We start from the raw sequence: 17,973 nt of genomic DNA, 5'->3' as shown, positions 1-17,973 counted from the left end.
TAATTCAAATATAACTGTATTATTGAGAAGATCCAGTTCCAAGATGAAATGTGACTCCACGATGGGTTTTTTTCTCAGGAATTCTTCAGAACCGAGACATAATGGGACCTTTCATGGGCCGAGCAAGCTACCTCCACTGCAACGGGGACTGCCATAGCACTTGGTTGCTGAGAACCGTTGCTTCCCTCCCTGGTCTGCTTGTGCCAGCTCTGGTGCGCGGTTGGGACCGCCATTCTTGGTGTCCCCTCCCCTTGTTTGGAGCTTTAATCGGGTCAAATCGGCCTTAGGTGTGGACAGCGAGAGCCCTTTGCAGGTGGTCGCCGCACCCGACCGCCCCCGGCGACTACAACTCCCGGCAGACCCCGCGCCGCGCCCAGCACCGCCCCCTCCCGCGCACACCCCCTTCGCCTCACTGGTCGAGGAAACGCACCAATCCGAAGGCGCCGCCGGGTCCGGCTAGCCAATGGGAAGGCTGTTGCTAACACGCCGCAGTTATTTTTAGCACGGCCGGCGCTCGCGCACCTTGCGGGTCCCTCGCCTCCGCCGCGGACCCGGCCGGCCCTCCGCTGAAGGCGGAGGCGCACAGGAGTACGGTGATAAAGTAGTCCATGGGTTCTGTGGGGCTGGGGCGCCCTCCCTGCCTCGGAGTGTTGGGGGGTTAACAGCCGCAGGCCTCGCCCCGTTGTCCCCTGAGATGAGCCTGCAACCCCCTCCCGGCCCTCCAACCCGTGTCTCCCCTCCGCCCTGTCACAGCGCCGGGGGTCCCGGGGGGGTTGCAGTAAAGGAAGGGGCCGGGGTTGGTTCTTCTCCTCAGGCCCTTGTGGGCGCTTCGACCCCAAACTGCCCCTCGCGCCCTTCGCGGGGCTCGGGGGTTCCAGAACCAGAGTTCTCGAAGACTTGGCCGGGGGTTGTGCGGGGGGCTTGTCCCCTCGGAACCCCCGAATCCCCCAGGTTCACCCTCAGCCGGGGGCCAGTCCTGCCTCGGAGCCGGGGCCCGACAGCACCAGCCCCTTCTCACCCCACCCCGGCCTGCGGTGGCGGCGGCTGCCAAGCATCCGTCGTGCGTGGAAGCGAAGAAAAGGCCGACCGGTCCCTTCCTTCCTTCCCTCCTTCCCTACCCGGTCCCCTTCCGTCCCCTCGCCGTGCCCCCCCGCCCGGGGCTAAGCCGCTTGGGGAAATCCTCAGGTCAATCCTCATCCCAGATCAAGCCCCTTCCTTCTTCCCCCGGAGTCGGGGCAGCCCTCGGTGCCAGGCGGCTGGCAGCCCTCCTCCCCCCCCACCGCTGCGGCTGCAGCACTAGAAGGGAGGGGGGGACTGGGGGGGGAGAAAAGGGGATTTAAAGCACCCCCCGTCGACTGGGGGCTGCGGGAGGCGAGGGGGAAGTAGTCCCGGCCCGCCCTCCGCGACCGCATCACGCTGGGCGGGAGCGCGGATCCCTGCGCGGGGTTGCTAAGGGTGAAAGTTTGCCGTGAGTTGGCTCACTTGGGGCCAGGGCGCGGGCGGCTCCGGGCTGGCGGGGCGAGGCGAGGCGAGGCGGCGAGAGGCGACACCGACACGACCGGTACCCGCATCCGCATCCCCACCCCCGGGCGTCCCGCACCACCTTCGGCCCGCGCCGCAGCCCCCGGGTCCGCCCCGCGGAAGAACCGCACCACCGGGGATAACGCGAGGGAGGGGAACGGGACGGGGCAGAGACCCCCGCGCACCTCCCACGGCCTCCGAGCAGCCGCCACCAGCCGCTGGCCCTGGAGCCGAGGACGAAGTAAGTGGGGCTGGGGGTGCTTCCCTTCCACACCCTTTTCGGGCCGGGTACCCCCAGCCCGCATCCCCTTTGTGGTGATGCCGTGAAACTCTATCAGTGGGCTCGGCCTGAGGGGGCTCCTGGTCCCCGGGGGAACTGGGGGGGGTTATAATTTATCCGTCCGTGGAGCGACCGTGCGGCTGACGGCCCCGGGGGGGATTAAGGTGGCTTCGGGGGGGGAAGTCATTAGGTCGGTGGCGCTTCGCGATGCCCCAGTTCACCATTTCGTTCGGTTCCCCACCTTCATTTCAATCTGATTGGAGGGGGGGATGTGCGGCTCAGCCCCCCAAAAAGGCACCCCGGGCCTAGGAGGGGGTGGGTGCCGGGGTGTCTCCCTTCCCTCACGGCGGATCCAGCTCCGGGGGTGGTGGGGGGAGAGAAAGCCGGCGACAACAAAGGCGCTGCCGGGGCTGGGCTGGGCCGGGCACCGCCGGCCTCTCTGCCGGCGGAGGGGCCGTGCCTCCCCCTGGGGAGGCGGGGGGTCCTGGCCGGGGCGCCCTTGGCGGGTACGGCAGCCCCGGGAAGGGGTCATGCGGCTGCGGGGGAGGTCGGGCCTGGGGCTTCCTTCGTGGGAAGGTGTTGGGGGGCGCCACCCCCGGGCCTCGGGGGTCGCCGCGGTGCCCCGCCGGGTGCGTGGGGCCGGGATATCGCCCTTGTGTGGGCACTTCCCCCCTCCCCCGTCGAAGGGCTCTTTTGGGGTTTGCGACCCGGCGTGCCCCAAGGGGGATGGAGACGGGGCTTGTGGCCTCCTGGGCTCCGTCCCACGCCCGCGGGGCGGGGCGGGGTGGGGTGGGGTGAGAGCCGTGGGGTGGGAACGCACCTCCCCTGTCCCTGCCGAGAGGGAGGGGAGGGGAAGAAGGGGGGCGGCTGCCCGGCGGTCCCGAGCGCCGGGCCGCGGGGCGTGTTCCCCGCCGTGGGCAGCGGCAGGGCGCATGTGCTGTGGAAAATTTTGTGCCCTGCCCCGCTGAGCGAAGGGGCCGGGCCCGGCCGCGGAGCACGACGGGAGGTGTAGTCCGAAAGCGAAGTAGGTCGCGGGGCGGGGAGGGGGGCGAGGACTACAACTCCCAGGGTGACCCGGCGGGGGGCGGGAGGGCTCTCCGGCCGGGTCACCAGAAATGGCCGCTCTCCCGGGGAGGGGGCGGTGGCCGCCTCCCTCGCTTCTTCCCTCGGGTGCGTCCCCGTAGGGCCGCTCGCCTCAAGTGTGTGTGTGGGGCGCCCCTCTGCCCCCCGTGGGTGGGATTGGGCTGGAGGGGGGGGGGGCGCGGAATGTCCCTTGTTCAGGGCAGGTGTGGCCGGCCGTGGGACCACAGTTCGTCGTGGCGCCCGGTCTTTTTTAAAGTCACTGGAAAGGGCGGTGGTGAGGGTGAAGCGGCGGCCAGCCGGTTCCTGGGGGCCAGACCTCCCTCAGGAGCTTGGATGGATACTCGCAAGGTCACCCGCCATGTTTGCGTAGCGAGGAGGAGAGGGCACTGTTCCCGTGTTTGCTCTCCTCTGATGCAAGCGATCGTTTGGCCTGTCTCCCCCAGCACGTCGCCGTGCTGGTAAACGGGGGGGATCCGAGAGGGCTGCTACAACTCCTCCGCAGAGCAGAGGAACAACCCTTTGTTCCCCGCCGGCACCTCGATGTTCTGCCCGTGGTACTGTAAGCCTTTACTTCAGAAACACCTCTCCTTATGGAAGACTTGTCAGAATACCTTTTACAATTGATATTTAGTTTTTCTTCCTTTGGAGCCATGCTGCTTCGGCTGTTTTTTCTTCTTTTATTTTATTACTGTGTTATCATATTTTAGTGCAGTAGAGAGAGATCGAGGGGGTCCTACTGGAGCACGTCTTACTGTGCCAGCAACCTGAGGAGTCAGTGGTATCTCTGACTTTTTGTACCTTCTGCAAGTATCAGCTATGTGCAGCTACCTTGGCAGCTGTTCGTATTATTAAGCTAATTAACTCATCTTTTTTTGTCATCGGGGTACAGAGTATTCCCCTTTTAGGAAGGGGGAATACTTCTTAAAGAAAAGAAAAAAGGAGACAATGATTTGTAATTGTATCTCCTCGCTTTCTTCTACAGAAGATTGATGAGGATGTGGACTCCTCAAAGTATATTAAGGCATTTGTGTTGCAAATAGGGTGGTAACAAATTTTGACCTTTGCTCCTTTCCCAATCTGTAATTTCTGATTTCTTAATAGATTTTGGAGTTGGATTAGAATTTATCACATGAGACTAAAAGATTTACAAACTGGCTGTTTTCTTCCTCCTTAATTTGCTGGAATCCCAAGCTGTCTTCTCCCTCGGATGCCTCAAAGCCGAAGGAGCAAGAGGGCTCCATGTAATCTCCCCTTGAGGTAGTGTGGGCTGTATAAGCTCTTGTTAATATTTAGGTGTGCTCTTTCAGGGGTTTGCTTCATGCCGTTTTCTCTGGAAAAGGCTCTGTGCCATGACTCTGGCCTCCTGAAAGTGGCTTCTCTGTGCTGTTCTCTGGAAAAACTCTGGTTGCTTATTTCTTTGGCATTTGTCTGTTCTTATTTGAATTTGGTCAGGTCTCAGTGACCTACTGAAAGTTGTTATACTACAGTAATTCCTTCAAGCAGGTTTCAAAGGAAAGACTTCTACCCCTCTTTCGCATCCCCTCGTTCCTGTGTTTTTTCTTGTTGTTGAGTTGAACCCAAAGGGGATTCCTTCCAGAACTGTCCACCATGTTGGTGGACTTGAGGTGTGGGATCTGCTTCTGATTACCGTCATCCTGAAGCCAAGCCTCTCTGATTTCAGACTATTACAGAAAAAGCATAGAATCCCCACACACCCCCTTTATTTTTTTAATAAAGCCTCAAAATACTTGAGGAGGTTTTAAAATTTATTTAATCCTTCTCATCCACTAAATTAGACCAAGCAAACAAGTCTGGTCAGTTTTTCCTTCCTCCTGACCTAGGCCAGCATGGATGCCTGCCTGTGCGGGTGGGAGTCCCAGTTTTTCAGGGGAATGCTGACACAGTATGTTTGTACTCTGTCCCCACCCCCAAATAATTGGCACAAGTCGTAAACAGTGGCTTGAGTGTTGTGTGAGAGCATCCCTGAAGCCCATTTTAGGAAGACGGTTGAACACGGTATGTCTGTTTGAGCAAGGTGAGGGCAGCTGAAGACAGAGCGGCCTCTGACTAAGGTGCCAATTAAAAACTGGATATTCTGCTTCCCCCTGGAGAGGCGTGGAGGCTACTGGAAGTGTGCTTCCTCTTAAAATATCTGTGGGATTTGTTTTCTTTGGATGGGTGACAGAGCACGGTTCTGACCTACCTGGGGATTTTTTTTGTACCCAGATGAACATTGTTTGCAAATCCGTGTACAATGGGAGAGTTGAGTGTTGTGGTTTTGCATTGTGCTTTTGTGGGCTCCCTCCATTTCAGAGACTTCCTCGCGAGGGAGGATTACTTCAGTCTTTGGCAAGCAAATTCAGTTTTTGTTAAGTAGGTACCTGATCCTGGCAGAGCTCATCTTCCCTCTGCGCAGGGATAAGTGATGTGAACTGTATTGGACAGACTGTTGGCATGTGTAAGTTTTGTGACCCCACACACGTCTCCTGCCTCCCTTTCCCGCCCCCAGCTGAATTAAACTGGGATTTTAGACTTGTAGCTGGGCAGAGCCTCAGCTGGGTGTGCTTCATAAGATACGTGCCTGCCAGTTAAGGGGATAGTAAACACGGGCTGGCAGCTGGTGCCTCAGCACCCTCCCTCGCTCCTTCTCGTCCCTTCTGCACTCATGCCAGCAGGACATGGCACTCGGCACGACCACCCGGCCTCCCGGAGGAGAGGCTGGCCCTGCTGTCCTGAGCACGAGTGGGTCTCCGCACAGGCGGCTGAGCGGGTCACGAGGCTGTTCAGGTGGTGCGCTTGTGTTCTGGAGAGGCTGGTGCAGGTGAGCCGTGCTGGTAGCAGCTGAGTTGCCAGGGCACAGAGAGACGTGTTAGATGTGCTGAAATAGCTCTGCCAGAGCAGACAGTTGGCCTGCCGGGTTTCAGCAGCGGTACTTGGCAGCGAGGTGAATATAATGTACGTGCCTGCGTTCGGGTTGTCACTACACCCTTATTTCTTCTGCAGAGGAGCAGGGAGACTCCTCCTTACTAGCATCTCTCTGTTTTGAGGGCCAGTAGATTTGGGGTGACTCTCCCAGAGAGCATCAGTGCTTGTTAGCATTTGTGCAAACTGCTCATTCTGCTTTTGTTAATGAAAAAGCACGGCTGTTCGTCTCAACAGGTGGAGAGCTGTTGTGTTCTCTTGTCTTCATCCATCCTTTTCTCTCTTTCCCTAGGTCTGTTTGGAGCCAAATCTTGTATATGTGTGTGTCATTTTGCCTCTTTTAATACACTGCCCTGACTTGCTTGCTGTGAAAGGAGTATGCATCTGGAGATCAAAGTTGCTCTTAACTTCATCATCTCATACCTGTACAACAAGCTTCCTCGGAGGCGGGCAGACCTGTTTGGTGAGGAGCTAGAGCGCCTGCTAAAGAAGAAATATGAGGGTCACTGGTACCCGGAGAAGCCTCTGAAGGGATCTGGCTATCGCTGTGTTCATATAGGGGAGACGGTGGATCCGGTGGTGGAGCTGGCAGCCAAGCGGAGCGGGCTGGCTGTGGAGGATGTACGCGCCAACGTGCCAGAAGAGCTGAGTGTCTGGATCGATCCTTTTGAGGTCTCCTACCAGATTGGCGAGAAGGGCTCTGTTAAGGTCCTCTACCTGGATGACAGCGAGGGCTGCAGTGCCGCGGAGCTGGACAAAGAAATCAAGAGCAGCTTCAACCCTGATGCCCAGGTATTTGTCCCCATTGGTAGCCAGGACAACTCGCTGTCCAACTCTCCGTCCCCCTCCTTCGGCCAGTCGCCGAGCCCCACCTTCATCCCTCGCTCTGCCCAGCCCATCACGTTCACCACTGCCACCTTTGCTGCCACGAAGTTTGGCTCTACCAAGATGAAGAAGGGTGGAGGAGCCGGAGGAGGGGGTGGCGGAGCAGGGGCTGGGCAGCAGCCGAGGATGGTCAGGTCTCCCACCACCAACCTGCTGAAGCACAAGGGCCTCTCCCTGTCTATGCACTCTCTGAACTTTGTTGGGAGCGCTGGGAGCCAAGCCCCCCAGTCGCAGCTCTCCCCCAACGCCAAGGAGTTCGTTTACAGTGGCGGATCGCCAGGAGCCAGCAGTCTCTTCTTCGATGGTGTTGCCAGCGAGAGCCAGGCCAGCAGCATCCCGCCAACATCGCAGTTCAACACCGGCACAGGTGGTACCTTTGATATGGCTCAGGTCTTTGGTGGCAGCACCAACAACCTCTTCTTGGAGAAGTCTCCCTTCGTGGAAGGACTTAGCTACAACCTGAATGCCATGCAGTATCCCAGCCAGTCGTTCCAGCCTGTCGTCCTGGCCAACTGAACACAAGGAAGGAGAGTATTTTGGGGCGGGGGGTGGGGTGGGGGTGGGGGGATAAGAACAAAACAAACAAGAGGAAGATAAAAGAAAAATAGAAATATACAGAAAATATTCAAATCTTATAAATATAGCTTCTTGGGAAAAGAGAGAGCCCAGTGTTGTTGCGCTGTGCTGGCAACGCTCCTGAAGCACTGACATGTTTTTTAACTCAGTCCCTGTGCTTTTTTCCTACTCACTTTTTTACTCCTGAATTGAGTGTTGGGATTTTTTTGGTTCGTGTTCCCCCTTCGCCCAGCCCAGGACTGGTGCAAACATAGGTCACGATGCTCCTGATTCCCTGCACCAACCCCCCAGCGCTGGACACAGGGTCCTTCCACGTGGGCGTAGGGATGTCTTCTTCGTACCACCTCACTGGAGGAGGGACAGGGAGAGGATGAGTCAGTGTCAGTGGAGGTACACACACTCTTGCGTGCTAGCCAGAAATGGGTGGGTGGGCTTGCTTTTCTGTTACTGCTCTGCGTGTAGACAGAGAGCATCTCCTGTGCCTGCGGGGGTAGACTGTTGTGCTGTTGTTACTCCAGGCCCTCCAGCCTGGGCTGGCGTCAACTGTTCTGTCTGTGTGCTGAAAAGCGCTAACTCTTCTCCTTGACCGCCTCCCAGCACGTAGCAGGGAAGGCGTTACTGTGAAATGGTGGCTTCCTGCTCCTTTCCTCATTTGCACTTCCAGCCGCGGCTACAGGAGAACAGCACTTTGAACTGAGTGACTCTGGTTATCATCCCCTTTGGCACGTGAGCGAGGGGACCTTTGCGTGCCCTCGCAGGGCTAGCCAGCTGGTCCAGGTGACAGCCCTGTGGAGTAGAAACGCACCCCGCCTGTCCCTGCGGCAGGGTGAGGTGGTGCTGAGCCAGGCGGCCCTACTCGGATCCTGACCCCACTTCCCACACGTTCTCCCCAGCATCCACCGGCGATCGTCTGGGGCAGCCTCCTGGGTCTGAGTTTCTTGTTCCTGCTGTGAATTCATCTTCTTGTCTCAGAGAGGGAATTCCTTCTGTTTTAGTTAGAGGCAGCACTACTTTTGAAGAAGAGAAAGGGCTATGTTGTTGAAGCTGCTCTCTTGAGTGGTAGCTTAAGGGTTTTTACTTTCATCCAGGTATACACCTGACTAAATCCTGTCTCCTGCCCTTCTGGAGGAGCGGGAAGAGGTGGCTGATCTGGTGAGGAAGGGAAGCACATAGCATAAACTCATCATTCCAGCTAGATTGCGTCAGTGTGGACGGCAGCAGGCTTAGAGCAGAGTAGGGACAGGCACTCTGAAGGCAAGCGGCCATCCCAGTGGCATGAATGTACAGTGCCTCCCTGCTGCAGGGCCAGGATCTGGGAATGCCCCTGTGGCTTTCCCCAGGACAATGTGCTGCAGTCGGTGGTAGCAGCTTCTCAGCTAGGTCGCTTCTGTGTCAGGGACTCCAAAACCACCTTCACAGGAAGCTGGAGGAGGGCTGCTTCTTGCCCACCCAGGCAGGGTGGTGGAGGCTCTCTGGGTGGGAAGGAGGTCTCCTTGGAGGCTGTTGTGGGAGTATGGAAGTGTGCAAGGAAGAGAGATGGAGATGATGAGACTCCAGTCTTTGAAGTTTTCGGTTTAAAAGAAAAAGAAGGTTTTTGCTGCCTCCCAAACTTGAGGTTTGCTTTCCTTTTAATGATGTCTCTGGAGCACCCTCTGAAAACCACTTCTCCTGTATCTGTCAAACCACCGTGCTCTTTCAAGACATCCCTGTTTCAGAGGAGATGGGCTTGAACTCATGGTTTTCCCCGCTCACTTCCCTCGAGCTGAGGTGAAGGCGCTCCAGCCCTCTTGTAGTTGTGTTGCCAATGAGCCTTTGCAGAGGTAACGGGCTGTCCCAGGGACACTGCCACTGCCCGCAGCGCTTTAAGGAGAGGTTCCAGCACACCCTTCCCCTCGCTGGGTGACTGGGGGAAGGCATGATCCTGACCTTGTCCCCAGCGTGGGTTCCCAAGCAGGCTGCTTGCCTTCGAGCTATGACCAATGCAGCCAGTGGGCGAGGAGAACGGAGCCCAGCTAACTTCCCCCAGACAGCGCCCTGCAGCCTCAACCCTGCTGAGTTTCCAGAGATTTCCAGACTAGGGCAAGTTGCTGAGGAATGGCCAAGCTGTGGGGTTTCCCTTTTTTCTTCTGTGTCTTTAACACCACCCCCCCTGCCATGGATGTTACCACTGCCACCCCATCCTTCTCCCTGGGAGCGTGCTGCTGAGTGCCAGCCCACTTGCCGCACTGGACTGAGGAGGTGCTCAGGCTGCGGGACGCAATCCATTTGTCCCCAACCACCGTCCCCACATCTGGCAAAGCCACCTGTGAGCCACTGCCGCAGGACAGCATTCTCTCCTCTGGCACAGGGAGGGAGGGGAGAGGTGGGGACGCCTCCCCCAGCCACCTGCTTATGTGTGTGAAGCTTTGATGCCGCTTTGCCCTGCCACACGTATTATACCTGCTTTAAAAATAGTGGTGTTGAGTGGAAGGAGGAAAAGAGGAGGGACCAACCTCATTGTATCTTAAAAGGAAAAAAGCGTGCTTCAGAAACGTTCCTCCAGTGTCAGGCAGCAGTGGAAACTAACGGCCTTTTCGGGTCTTTTCTAGTCTTGGATGTAGGCGTTCAGCTTCAATTTTATTTTTTAAAAACCTGCACTAATTTACCTGGTTTCTTAGGAAGAGAAGAGAGAATTTTTTTTTTAACTTTTATTTTTTATGGGTTTGTGTTCTTTTTGTTGATGTCTGTTTGTATTGAATAATTTGCTACATTTGTAAAATGTAAGAGGTATATATAATATATGTATATTTCTAACGTAAAAACTGTAATTTTTTTCTTTTCAAGATTTTTTCTTAAAAAGAGGAGAGAAAAAAATATTTTTTCAGGAAAAAAACTTTAAAAAAAAAAAGTGGTGAAGATTCCTTTCTCCCCAGTCAGCCTCCCTCCTTTTCCTCCCACCCCTCTCCGAGGAGTGAGTCGACAGTTGCCTTGTGGGAGAGAATGAGTGAAAGAGGACACAAGCCTGTATGTCTCTGAGCAGAGGGTTTCTGTGTGTGCTCTGCTTGGTTTTTTTTCTGAGAAGGGGGCTGCTGAGAGGGGGAACCAGGGGGTTGCTGTCTTTTTTTTTTTTCTTTTTTTTTTTTCTTTAGCGAAGGAGGAATACAATCAGAGTTTTGTATTCAGAATGTTGTGCAATATTTTGGAACGGGACATTGGTGTGTCTAGAGATTTAGTTAAAAACAAACAAAAAAAAACCAACAAAAAAAAAGGTTGATCAAATCTGTACAGTTTCTATTGTTCCAGATTTTTTTAAGTTTGTATTAAAAGCATGATATAATAACTGGTTGTTGTGTGGTGTGTGCTCGGTGGGGAGAGGACACTTTTGCTACGCCTGTTCCTGGGCGAGGAGGGACACGGCCACCTCCCCTGCCTGCCTTTGGATGAACCAGCCCATGGCATCTTCCTCTCTCCCGCAAAGTTGCTGGTGTGTGGTGCCTTTGGCAGTGGCCGTATTGCTTTAGGAGCAGCCCAGTGATGCCCAGGCTTGTGCAGCGCAGTGAGGGCAGCTGTCTGCATGACCTCTTGTGCTGCTGAGAACAGCCACAGCATAGGAAAATGTGGCGGTGTGCCTGGCTTTCCCAGGTCTGGCTGTGATTCAGCTCCCTGAGGCAGGGGGAGAGGAGGGAGCTGGATGCTTTGCCTTTGGCATGGGGTGCTTTGGGGGCCTTCAGTCAAGCAGCAGAGTTCCTAAAATCCCCGGCTCCTGCGGCAGCTTGCCAGAGCTGTTGCCTGTGGGGGCTGGGCTGGGATCTGTCTGGTGTCGTCAGATGGGGTAGATGAAGCCTTCCCAGACCGCGGCTTCTGCAGAGTAGGACTGCTGTTTGTGGGTTGATTTCTCTTCCCCTCTCTGCAAACCAGTTTGGGTTTATCCTGCAGTGTCTGGGATACTTGCAAAGCAAAGGAAGTCTCAAGGTGCATGTGCAGGCCTCATCCTCCCTGCTGTGAACATTCATCCAAGGTGACTTCTCATAAAATGAACTCTATCCCAGCTGAAACTAGGACACCGGGGTGGGCTTGAGGCTGGATATGAGAACCAAGCAGTGATAGTGAAGGTTTGATTTTGTTTCTCTTCTTTCTAACCTCTCATTGCTCAGCTTTAAGCAGAATTTTGTTGGAGGTTGCTGCTCCATTTTAGCAAAATGAGGTGAGATGGCTCCTGTCTGCCGAGGAAGATGCTGAAGCGCCTGTCCCACCCCATGCGTGCTGGATGGCTGTGTAACCTAGCCTCCCCAGCTCCACTGCCCTCCCGCTGCCTCCTGCTCGAGGGGTGGCTTGCAGCTCCCTGCGCCGCCTCCTTAAAAAGCTGTTGAAGGGAGCTGCTCTGAATGTACTTGAGGAAACCAAACATGAGGCTGGTACTGGCTCCTGGCTTGCACTAGCATCCTTACCGACACCTCCTCAGCCCCTCTAGCCTGGCTCTTCCTGGAAGAGCTTGTGCTGCTTTGCCCTTGGCTTTGCAGGCCCCGGGAGTTGGGCTGCTGCTCGCGTTTGCTGTGCGCCACGTGACTGTCACACTCTGCTAAGCAACAAAACTATTTTTTCCCCTTTGTGTCTCAAACCCCTTGTAATCATTTATCTGAAGCATGCACAAACGCTTGCCCTTAGACACATTTCTGGAAATGGAAAATCGAGGGCGAGTATATGCCTTCCTGTTTCTTGCCTGCATTTGCTCAGCTGTGACACTCGGAGGCATGGAGCCTTTCCCTTTTTGGGCACAGGTACGCCGAGCGGTGGGTCCTGGAGTTGGTTTACAGCTGATAGCTGCACAGCCTGGCTGGGGATTAGGGAAAAGGCTTAGCAGAGCCTTGTTCTTCATGAAGTATTCGCCCCTGTGCTGTCTCAGGGAGCCTGAAGGGTGTGGAAAGGTAAAACGCCTGCCTGGAAGCAGCGTGCAAGGATGGGGATCTGCCCTCTGTCATTGTTCAGAAAGGAAAGGAGGGGCCGGAGCACCGCGCTGGGCTGGTGCGGGTTGATGCCTGGGTGTGGGAATATTTGCCGGGTGTTTGGGTAGTGACCGACTCAGTCCCCAGATGAGGTGCTCCAGCAAGGCACGGCAACAAGATGGGACTTGCCTCCCGAAACCTCCAAAGCAAGGGGCGTGGGGGTGTTGTTTAGACACTCGTCACAGGGGACTCCGTTATTAAGATAGAAGCTTACAACTTGAGTCACTGAGCAGGCGGGCTCCCACCTCAAAGGAGGAGACAGCTTGGGTAGAAAATGCCACACTTCAGCCTTGGCTTTTCAGTCTGTGACAGCAGCAGTTTCTGACACGAATTGGGCTGTTCGGGGAGAGTGAGGGGGCTGGCGCCCGGGGAAGAGCCTTATGCAAGCATGAAAAGCCGTCTGTAAGGCAGCCATGCCCTGGACTGTGTTTTAAATACAGGCCCAGCAAAACAGCCTGAGTTTGCTCCAGTAGGGGAGCATTTCCCACTGCCCCAGAGCCTCCGGGAGACTTGGAATTATTGGGATTGAATAACACATGTCACAGGCGCCGCCAACAGCGGGTGCCTCCCCACACTCCGGCACTTGCCTATGTGCCAGGACCAGGAGGTGGAAAAACACTGCTGGTGGGGGGGCTGGGACCCGCAGAGTCCTTGGCGTCCCCGAGGAGCGCTCCTGCCAATGCCACCTGCTCCCCGCTCACGTGGCTGCAGCCCCGGGTGCTGCCCATGGCCCCGGAGGGTGTGAAGGGCAAGGCTGACACCATGGTTGCAGAGGGATGGCCAGGTCTTCCCACCCCGTGTGAGTCCTCCGCCAGAACGCAGGCGCTAGCCCAGAGGCAGGCTGCGGCCAAGGTTAGCTGTCTCCCAAACCTTGTGCTTTTTCCTTCGCTTTCTATGGCCGGGCTCCAATTCAAACACAGTTGGGAACACGCTCGCCCCAGCCCTTGCAGAGCTGTTCTTCCACTGTCCGCCCTCCGCCGCCACCTGCGTTGTCACCTCCAGAAACCTGGTCTGCTTTTTACAAAGCTGCTGAAGAGTGAAGCTTTCTTCCCCCCAGCCCCAAGATGCCTCAGTGAAGGCTAAGCCCCAGCCGGCACGCATGGTGCTTTTGAGTCATACCGGTCAGTGAAGGGCCGATTTATGTGACGGCCAATTTGTGTGTCGTCATTGCCAGCGGCAAAAGTGACTCCAGCATGGTAAGTGTGTGTGCCAGGGAGGGACACGTGATTTTTTTTCCCTAAGAAGCCCTCAGAGGCGCAGCAGCAGGTTAGGAAAAGGAGGTCTCTGCGAAGGAGGTTCAGGGTCAAATTTTGCCACTTTGCCTTGAGTGGGGGCAGGGAATGGGGCACGTGAAAGCATGGGGGGATGTCGCTCCCTCTTTGGCAAATGCTGAGGAGGCAAGTGTGGTCCCCATGTTATTCTGCAGTTGCTGAGACCTAGCTGAGGGGTTTTTTTTGCTTATTTCTGTTGGCCTTGCACAGTCTGCCACACTGCCGATGCAGCCTGACTGCTGAAGGAAGCAGATCCCCAGGAGGGAGCATGTCCCTCCCACTTGGCAGGGTGTTTCCACCAAGGACAAAGTTTTCCTTTGAGTGATTCAGCCAGAAACTGCTTGCAGAAGGTGCAGCTGGGCTTTCATCAGAAAAAAAAAATTAAACCCAAAATAATCCACACAAGGTGATGTGCACAGAGGGCAGCAGGACATGCTTCTTACATGGGCCTCACTTTGCCCTCAGAGCTTGGCAAATTCACACAAGGGCCAAGTCCAGCTTCCTTCGCAACAGGCGCTTTTGCATTCCCTATTCTTCCTGTGGTCAGGTTTGGCATCAGCACATACTGCTCTGGGCTCCTGCAGAGGCCCGAGCCACGTCACAGCAGGCCCTGGGCACCTTCCCAAAAAAACCTACCAAAGCTGACCTCTGGCCCTGCCTCTGCCCAGCGTCGCTGTGCAGCACCCAGCTGCAGCCAGGAGGACACACCAATGTCACCCATGGAGCCTGGTGCCTGCTGAAGCGGTGGTGCTTGCACAATGCACAGGGCAACTGAAGGGTTGTGGGCATGCAGGGAAACTGGGGGGGGAACAAAAGAGACCTCATCTAGGGGACTGCCAGAGTCTGCATCATTTGGGGGACAGACTGGCAGCATGGCAGAGAATGTGGCAGAAAGGAGCAGCAGAGGTGTCTGAAAGACCATGAACACAAGCCAGGGAAGGACTAAGGAACAGAGGGAGGGAGGACAGCACCCTGGAGACACCCGAGGTGCTCACACACAGGTGTGAACATGGCAGGGAGGCTGGAACTCCCCTCTTCCCTTCACCACTCAGTGAAATGCTGCGTGTTCCTGATGACCCAACATGGGCGGCAGCTGCGTCGGCCTCCTTCCCACCTGGCGCAGCCCAGCATGACCTCCCTGTCTCCACCTGGCTCCCTGCTTGTCACACTCTCACGCATGATCATCCTCTGACTCCCTCTGGGATGGTCCTGACATGGTGGTTCCTCCCTGGGGACACGACCAGTTCTCCCAGGGCGCCTGTGAGTCACAGCACTGTCATTGCCTCCAGCACAGACGTGGAGACGCTGAGGCTTGGGAGGAGCCGTGGCTTCACTGTGCTCATGGGGAGCATGAGCGCCAGGCCCGACACCCATCCGTCTCTGCTGCTGCCTCACGTTGACCCCGTCAGCACTGGGAGCTGCCCCAAGTGGGAAAGGAGATGATACAGAGGGACGGGATGGAGACACGCTGGGAAGGGCAGCTTATCCCTTGCAGCCATGCCATTGCCAGCCATCCACCAAAGAAGGGAAAGGACTTGACAAACCTGGGCGAAAATAGCATTCAAAAAAATAAACCCAGAAAGGGCGCAGGTGGGCTGTGATGCCCCAAGGCAGAGCCGAAGGTGCTGCTGAGGAGAGCCGTCTCGCTGCGTAAGCAGTCGCTGTTGGGCAGGGCATTGAACGCTATAACCTACAGCCTAAGCGCTAACACATCAGCACATGGAACCACAAATTGCTGATTTTTGGAAACATAAGCAAAGAAATGTTCTTGGTGCCTGTTGTTGGGCACCACTGAAAAGAGTCCAGTCCCATCCTCTTGACACTTGCCCTTCAGATATTTATAAGTATTGCTAAGATACTCCATCAAAGTCATATTAGACGAGTATTTATTGCAGGAGAAAGCCACTGACCACATTTCTTTGTCATACAGAACTTCAGCACACAGGTGACAGGGCAGCTGAGATTTTCCTACTTTATATTTTTAAGGAAAAACTCCAGGCTTCCTCATGTGCACCTTAAAATGCTACAAAAGGACCTGAGTCCATCCATCCTTGGCCCCAGTGTTTTATATCGTGGGGTGCCTGAGACTGAAGCACTGACTCCTCTGAGTGCATGGAGTAACTGCTGAGAGCTGCTGCGGGGACCTGTGGGTCTTCCAAGCACCACTGGATGGATCTCTGCCCCTGTCACCGAGCTTGCCTGGAAAGCAGGATGAACTGGTTGAACAAGGTTGTCTGAGGACCACAACACCGATCTGCAAAGCACTGCTAGGAAGTGGAGGTCTGTGTTAGTAACTGTGTGCTGACCCTTCCCTTGCCTGGCCAGTAGAGCCTCATAGTCAAGAACTGGTTGGGGCTGGACATCTTCCTTTAACATACCTGGAGTGTCCTGCAAAGTTGCACAAGTGTCTTCCCCAGAGCTGCTCTCCCCACATAGGGCTGCAACAACTGGTGGGAGCTGCCTGTTACCATGAGGAAGCCACAAAATCAAGACCACAGCACCCCACTGGAGAAGCCCCATGTCACCTCAGTGGTGTGGCAAAGTTTCTCATGAAAGATTGAAGGTGCCTTTCAGCCTCCACAGCCTGGGAGGTAAAAGGTGGGGGTCGCTGTGTCTGCCTGGTTGAAAAAACCCCACTGATTTTATCCAGCGTGACCTCAACAGAATTGGGTACAGGAAGCTGGCTATGATCTCACAAAAAAGAAAACAACCCAAAACCAAACAAAAAAACCCAACAACAACAAAAACCCCAACCCAGATCCCCAGGTATTTCTCTGTGATGCAACTCTGTTGAGGACAGTACAATTAGCAAGGAGACCCCTATTTACTTCACTGTCTTTAATTTTTTCCTCCTCTCCCTGCAAGGTCTGCAGACAGAAAAGAGTTTCCATCGCAGGCTGTGCCACTGCCCTGCCAGCTGGATGCACAGAGGGCTCTTCCTCTCCTCCTGTGCCTGGCGAGGGTGTTGGCCACCCTCTTCTTCACCTGAAGATGTTGGTGGAGGATTTAGTAACTGCTGCTCCTGGAGGGAGCCATGTTTCCTCCTGGAGGCAATCATCACTTGGCAGGATCTTACTCATCTTGTGGTGGCAGTGGCTGGCTTTCCAGGCTCTGCCACCGGCAAAGCAGGCTGCAGGGCCATGGCTCTTCACCTCTCAACCACTCAAAAGCCACCTGCCCTGGGGCACAGCCGGCTTCGCTCCTATCTGGATCTTGTCCTGCCGAAGCATTTGCTTGTGCCGGGTGAATGCTGGCCTCTTCACACCTTGCCAAGCAGAGCAGGTTGGGCCTCAGGCAGTTAAACATTCACGCTGGCCCGCAGCTGAGTCTGTCTGCTCTCCCTTGCGGATGCTCTTCACCAAGCAGACTAGAAAGGGAGGTGAACGGGTAGAACTGCATCGCTATAATGTTTGCCATTACATACACCTGCTGCAGAGGCTGTAGGAAGACCCCTAGAGGATGGAAGGGTTTCCCAGCTCTCTGACTATAAGACCAGCTAATGCCACCATGGGTGCTGGTATTCCTCAGGTGGGAATACATCCCTGTTGGGAATTTGGGAAGTGTCCTTCTCTGGAGCCCAAGCCTTCTCGTCTCCCTTCCTCCAATGGATTATTTTTCCTAAATGCTGTGGTCTGATCCAGGGAGCAAACAGCAGCCAGCAGCAGGGTGCAAGGGAGAGTTCTGTCCCAGTGAGCAGCCGTATCTCTCCCCATAGTACATTTGCCTCCTGCTGGACCCATCCCCCCTGTGCCATTCACCTGTGATCGGGTGATTCCCCTTTTTTGCCCCTCCACAGCTCCTCCTGGTCTTTTTCACTTCCCACACATGCCCTGCCTGACTGGCAATGGCTGCCCTCCGTGCAGCAAAACAGCATTTGCAAAAGTATCTGCATGGCACGTAGCTGCGGGAGCTTGTCACTGCATTGTAGCGCAGGGATCTTCAAGCAGAGAGAGAGCGCTGGCTGCACACTGGCACATCTTGGAGCAGTTGGCTTGGCTGGCAGAGGCGTCCCAGCTCTGTTAGCGCTGCTGCAATTGCCCGATTAGTAGTTCAGGTGTTGCCACAGTCTTTGGCTACAGCCCAAGAGCTAATGACAGAGCAGGTGGCAGATGCGAGGATTGCAGAAGCATGGCTGGAGATGAGGGGAGCTTTATTCTGAGCAGCTTGTTGAGACCAGTCTCTGTTGACCAGCTGGGACGATGGGTTTTGCAAGGCGGATTTTTGTTTCTGGAAGTCTCCAAAACGCCCTTCAGCCTTTGAAGGGTGCTGCAGCTGCCTTTGGCTAGTCCACCCCTCCCACGATGTCCAAAATTATTCTGGCATTACTGGGGTGACCATTCCCATGACCAGTGGTTTACAGCAGGAGGAAAACTCATTAAACCCTAGAGGTGTTTAATTAGAAGCAAAGTGGCTATGGGGCATTGACACACTCTGCATGCTGAGGCAATATGAT

At 55.4% G+C, this 17,973-nt stretch overlaps 1 protein-coding gene across 2 annotated transcripts; it reads left to right on the top strand.

Moving 5' to 3' along the window:
- Positions 1 to 1,478: 1,478 nt before the first annotated feature.
- Positions 1,479 to 10,586, top strand: TOB2 (transducer of ERBB2, 2). Of its 2 annotated transcripts, none has more exons than XM_075078225.1 (2): positions 1,479 to 1,762; positions 6,099 to 10,586. In XM_075078225.1, exon 2 carries the CDS (start codon positions 6,185 to 6,187, stop codon positions 7,205 to 7,207), a length of 1,023 nt encoding a protein of 340 aa, XP_074934326.1. In that variant the 5' UTR covers positions 1,479 to 1,762; positions 6,099 to 6,184; the 3' UTR covers positions 7,208 to 10,586. The 2 variants fall into 2 exon arrangements, with proteins under 2 accessions (XP_074934326.1, XP_074934336.1); XM_075078235.1 differs by lacking the exon at positions 1,479 to 1,762 and adding an exon at positions 2,876 to 2,971.
- Positions 10,587 to 17,973: the final 7,387 nt, after the last annotated feature.

Source organism: Phalacrocorax aristotelis, chromosome 1, assembly GCF_949628215.1.
Source record: "Phalacrocorax aristotelis chromosome 1, bGulAri2.1, whole genome shotgun sequence".
In the NCBI taxonomy this organism is placed as follows: domain Eukaryota; kingdom Metazoa; phylum Chordata; class Aves; order Suliformes; family Phalacrocoracidae; genus Phalacrocorax; species Phalacrocorax aristotelis.
Note: the sequence above shows the minus strand (reverse complement) of the source record. Positions and strands in the feature narration are given on the sequence as shown.

Excerpts from the sequence above, each read along its gene's own strand:
- TOB2 (XM_075078225.1), top strand. The coding sequence starts at position 6,185 with ATGCATCTGGAGATCAAAGTTGCTCTTAACTTCATCATCTCATACCTG.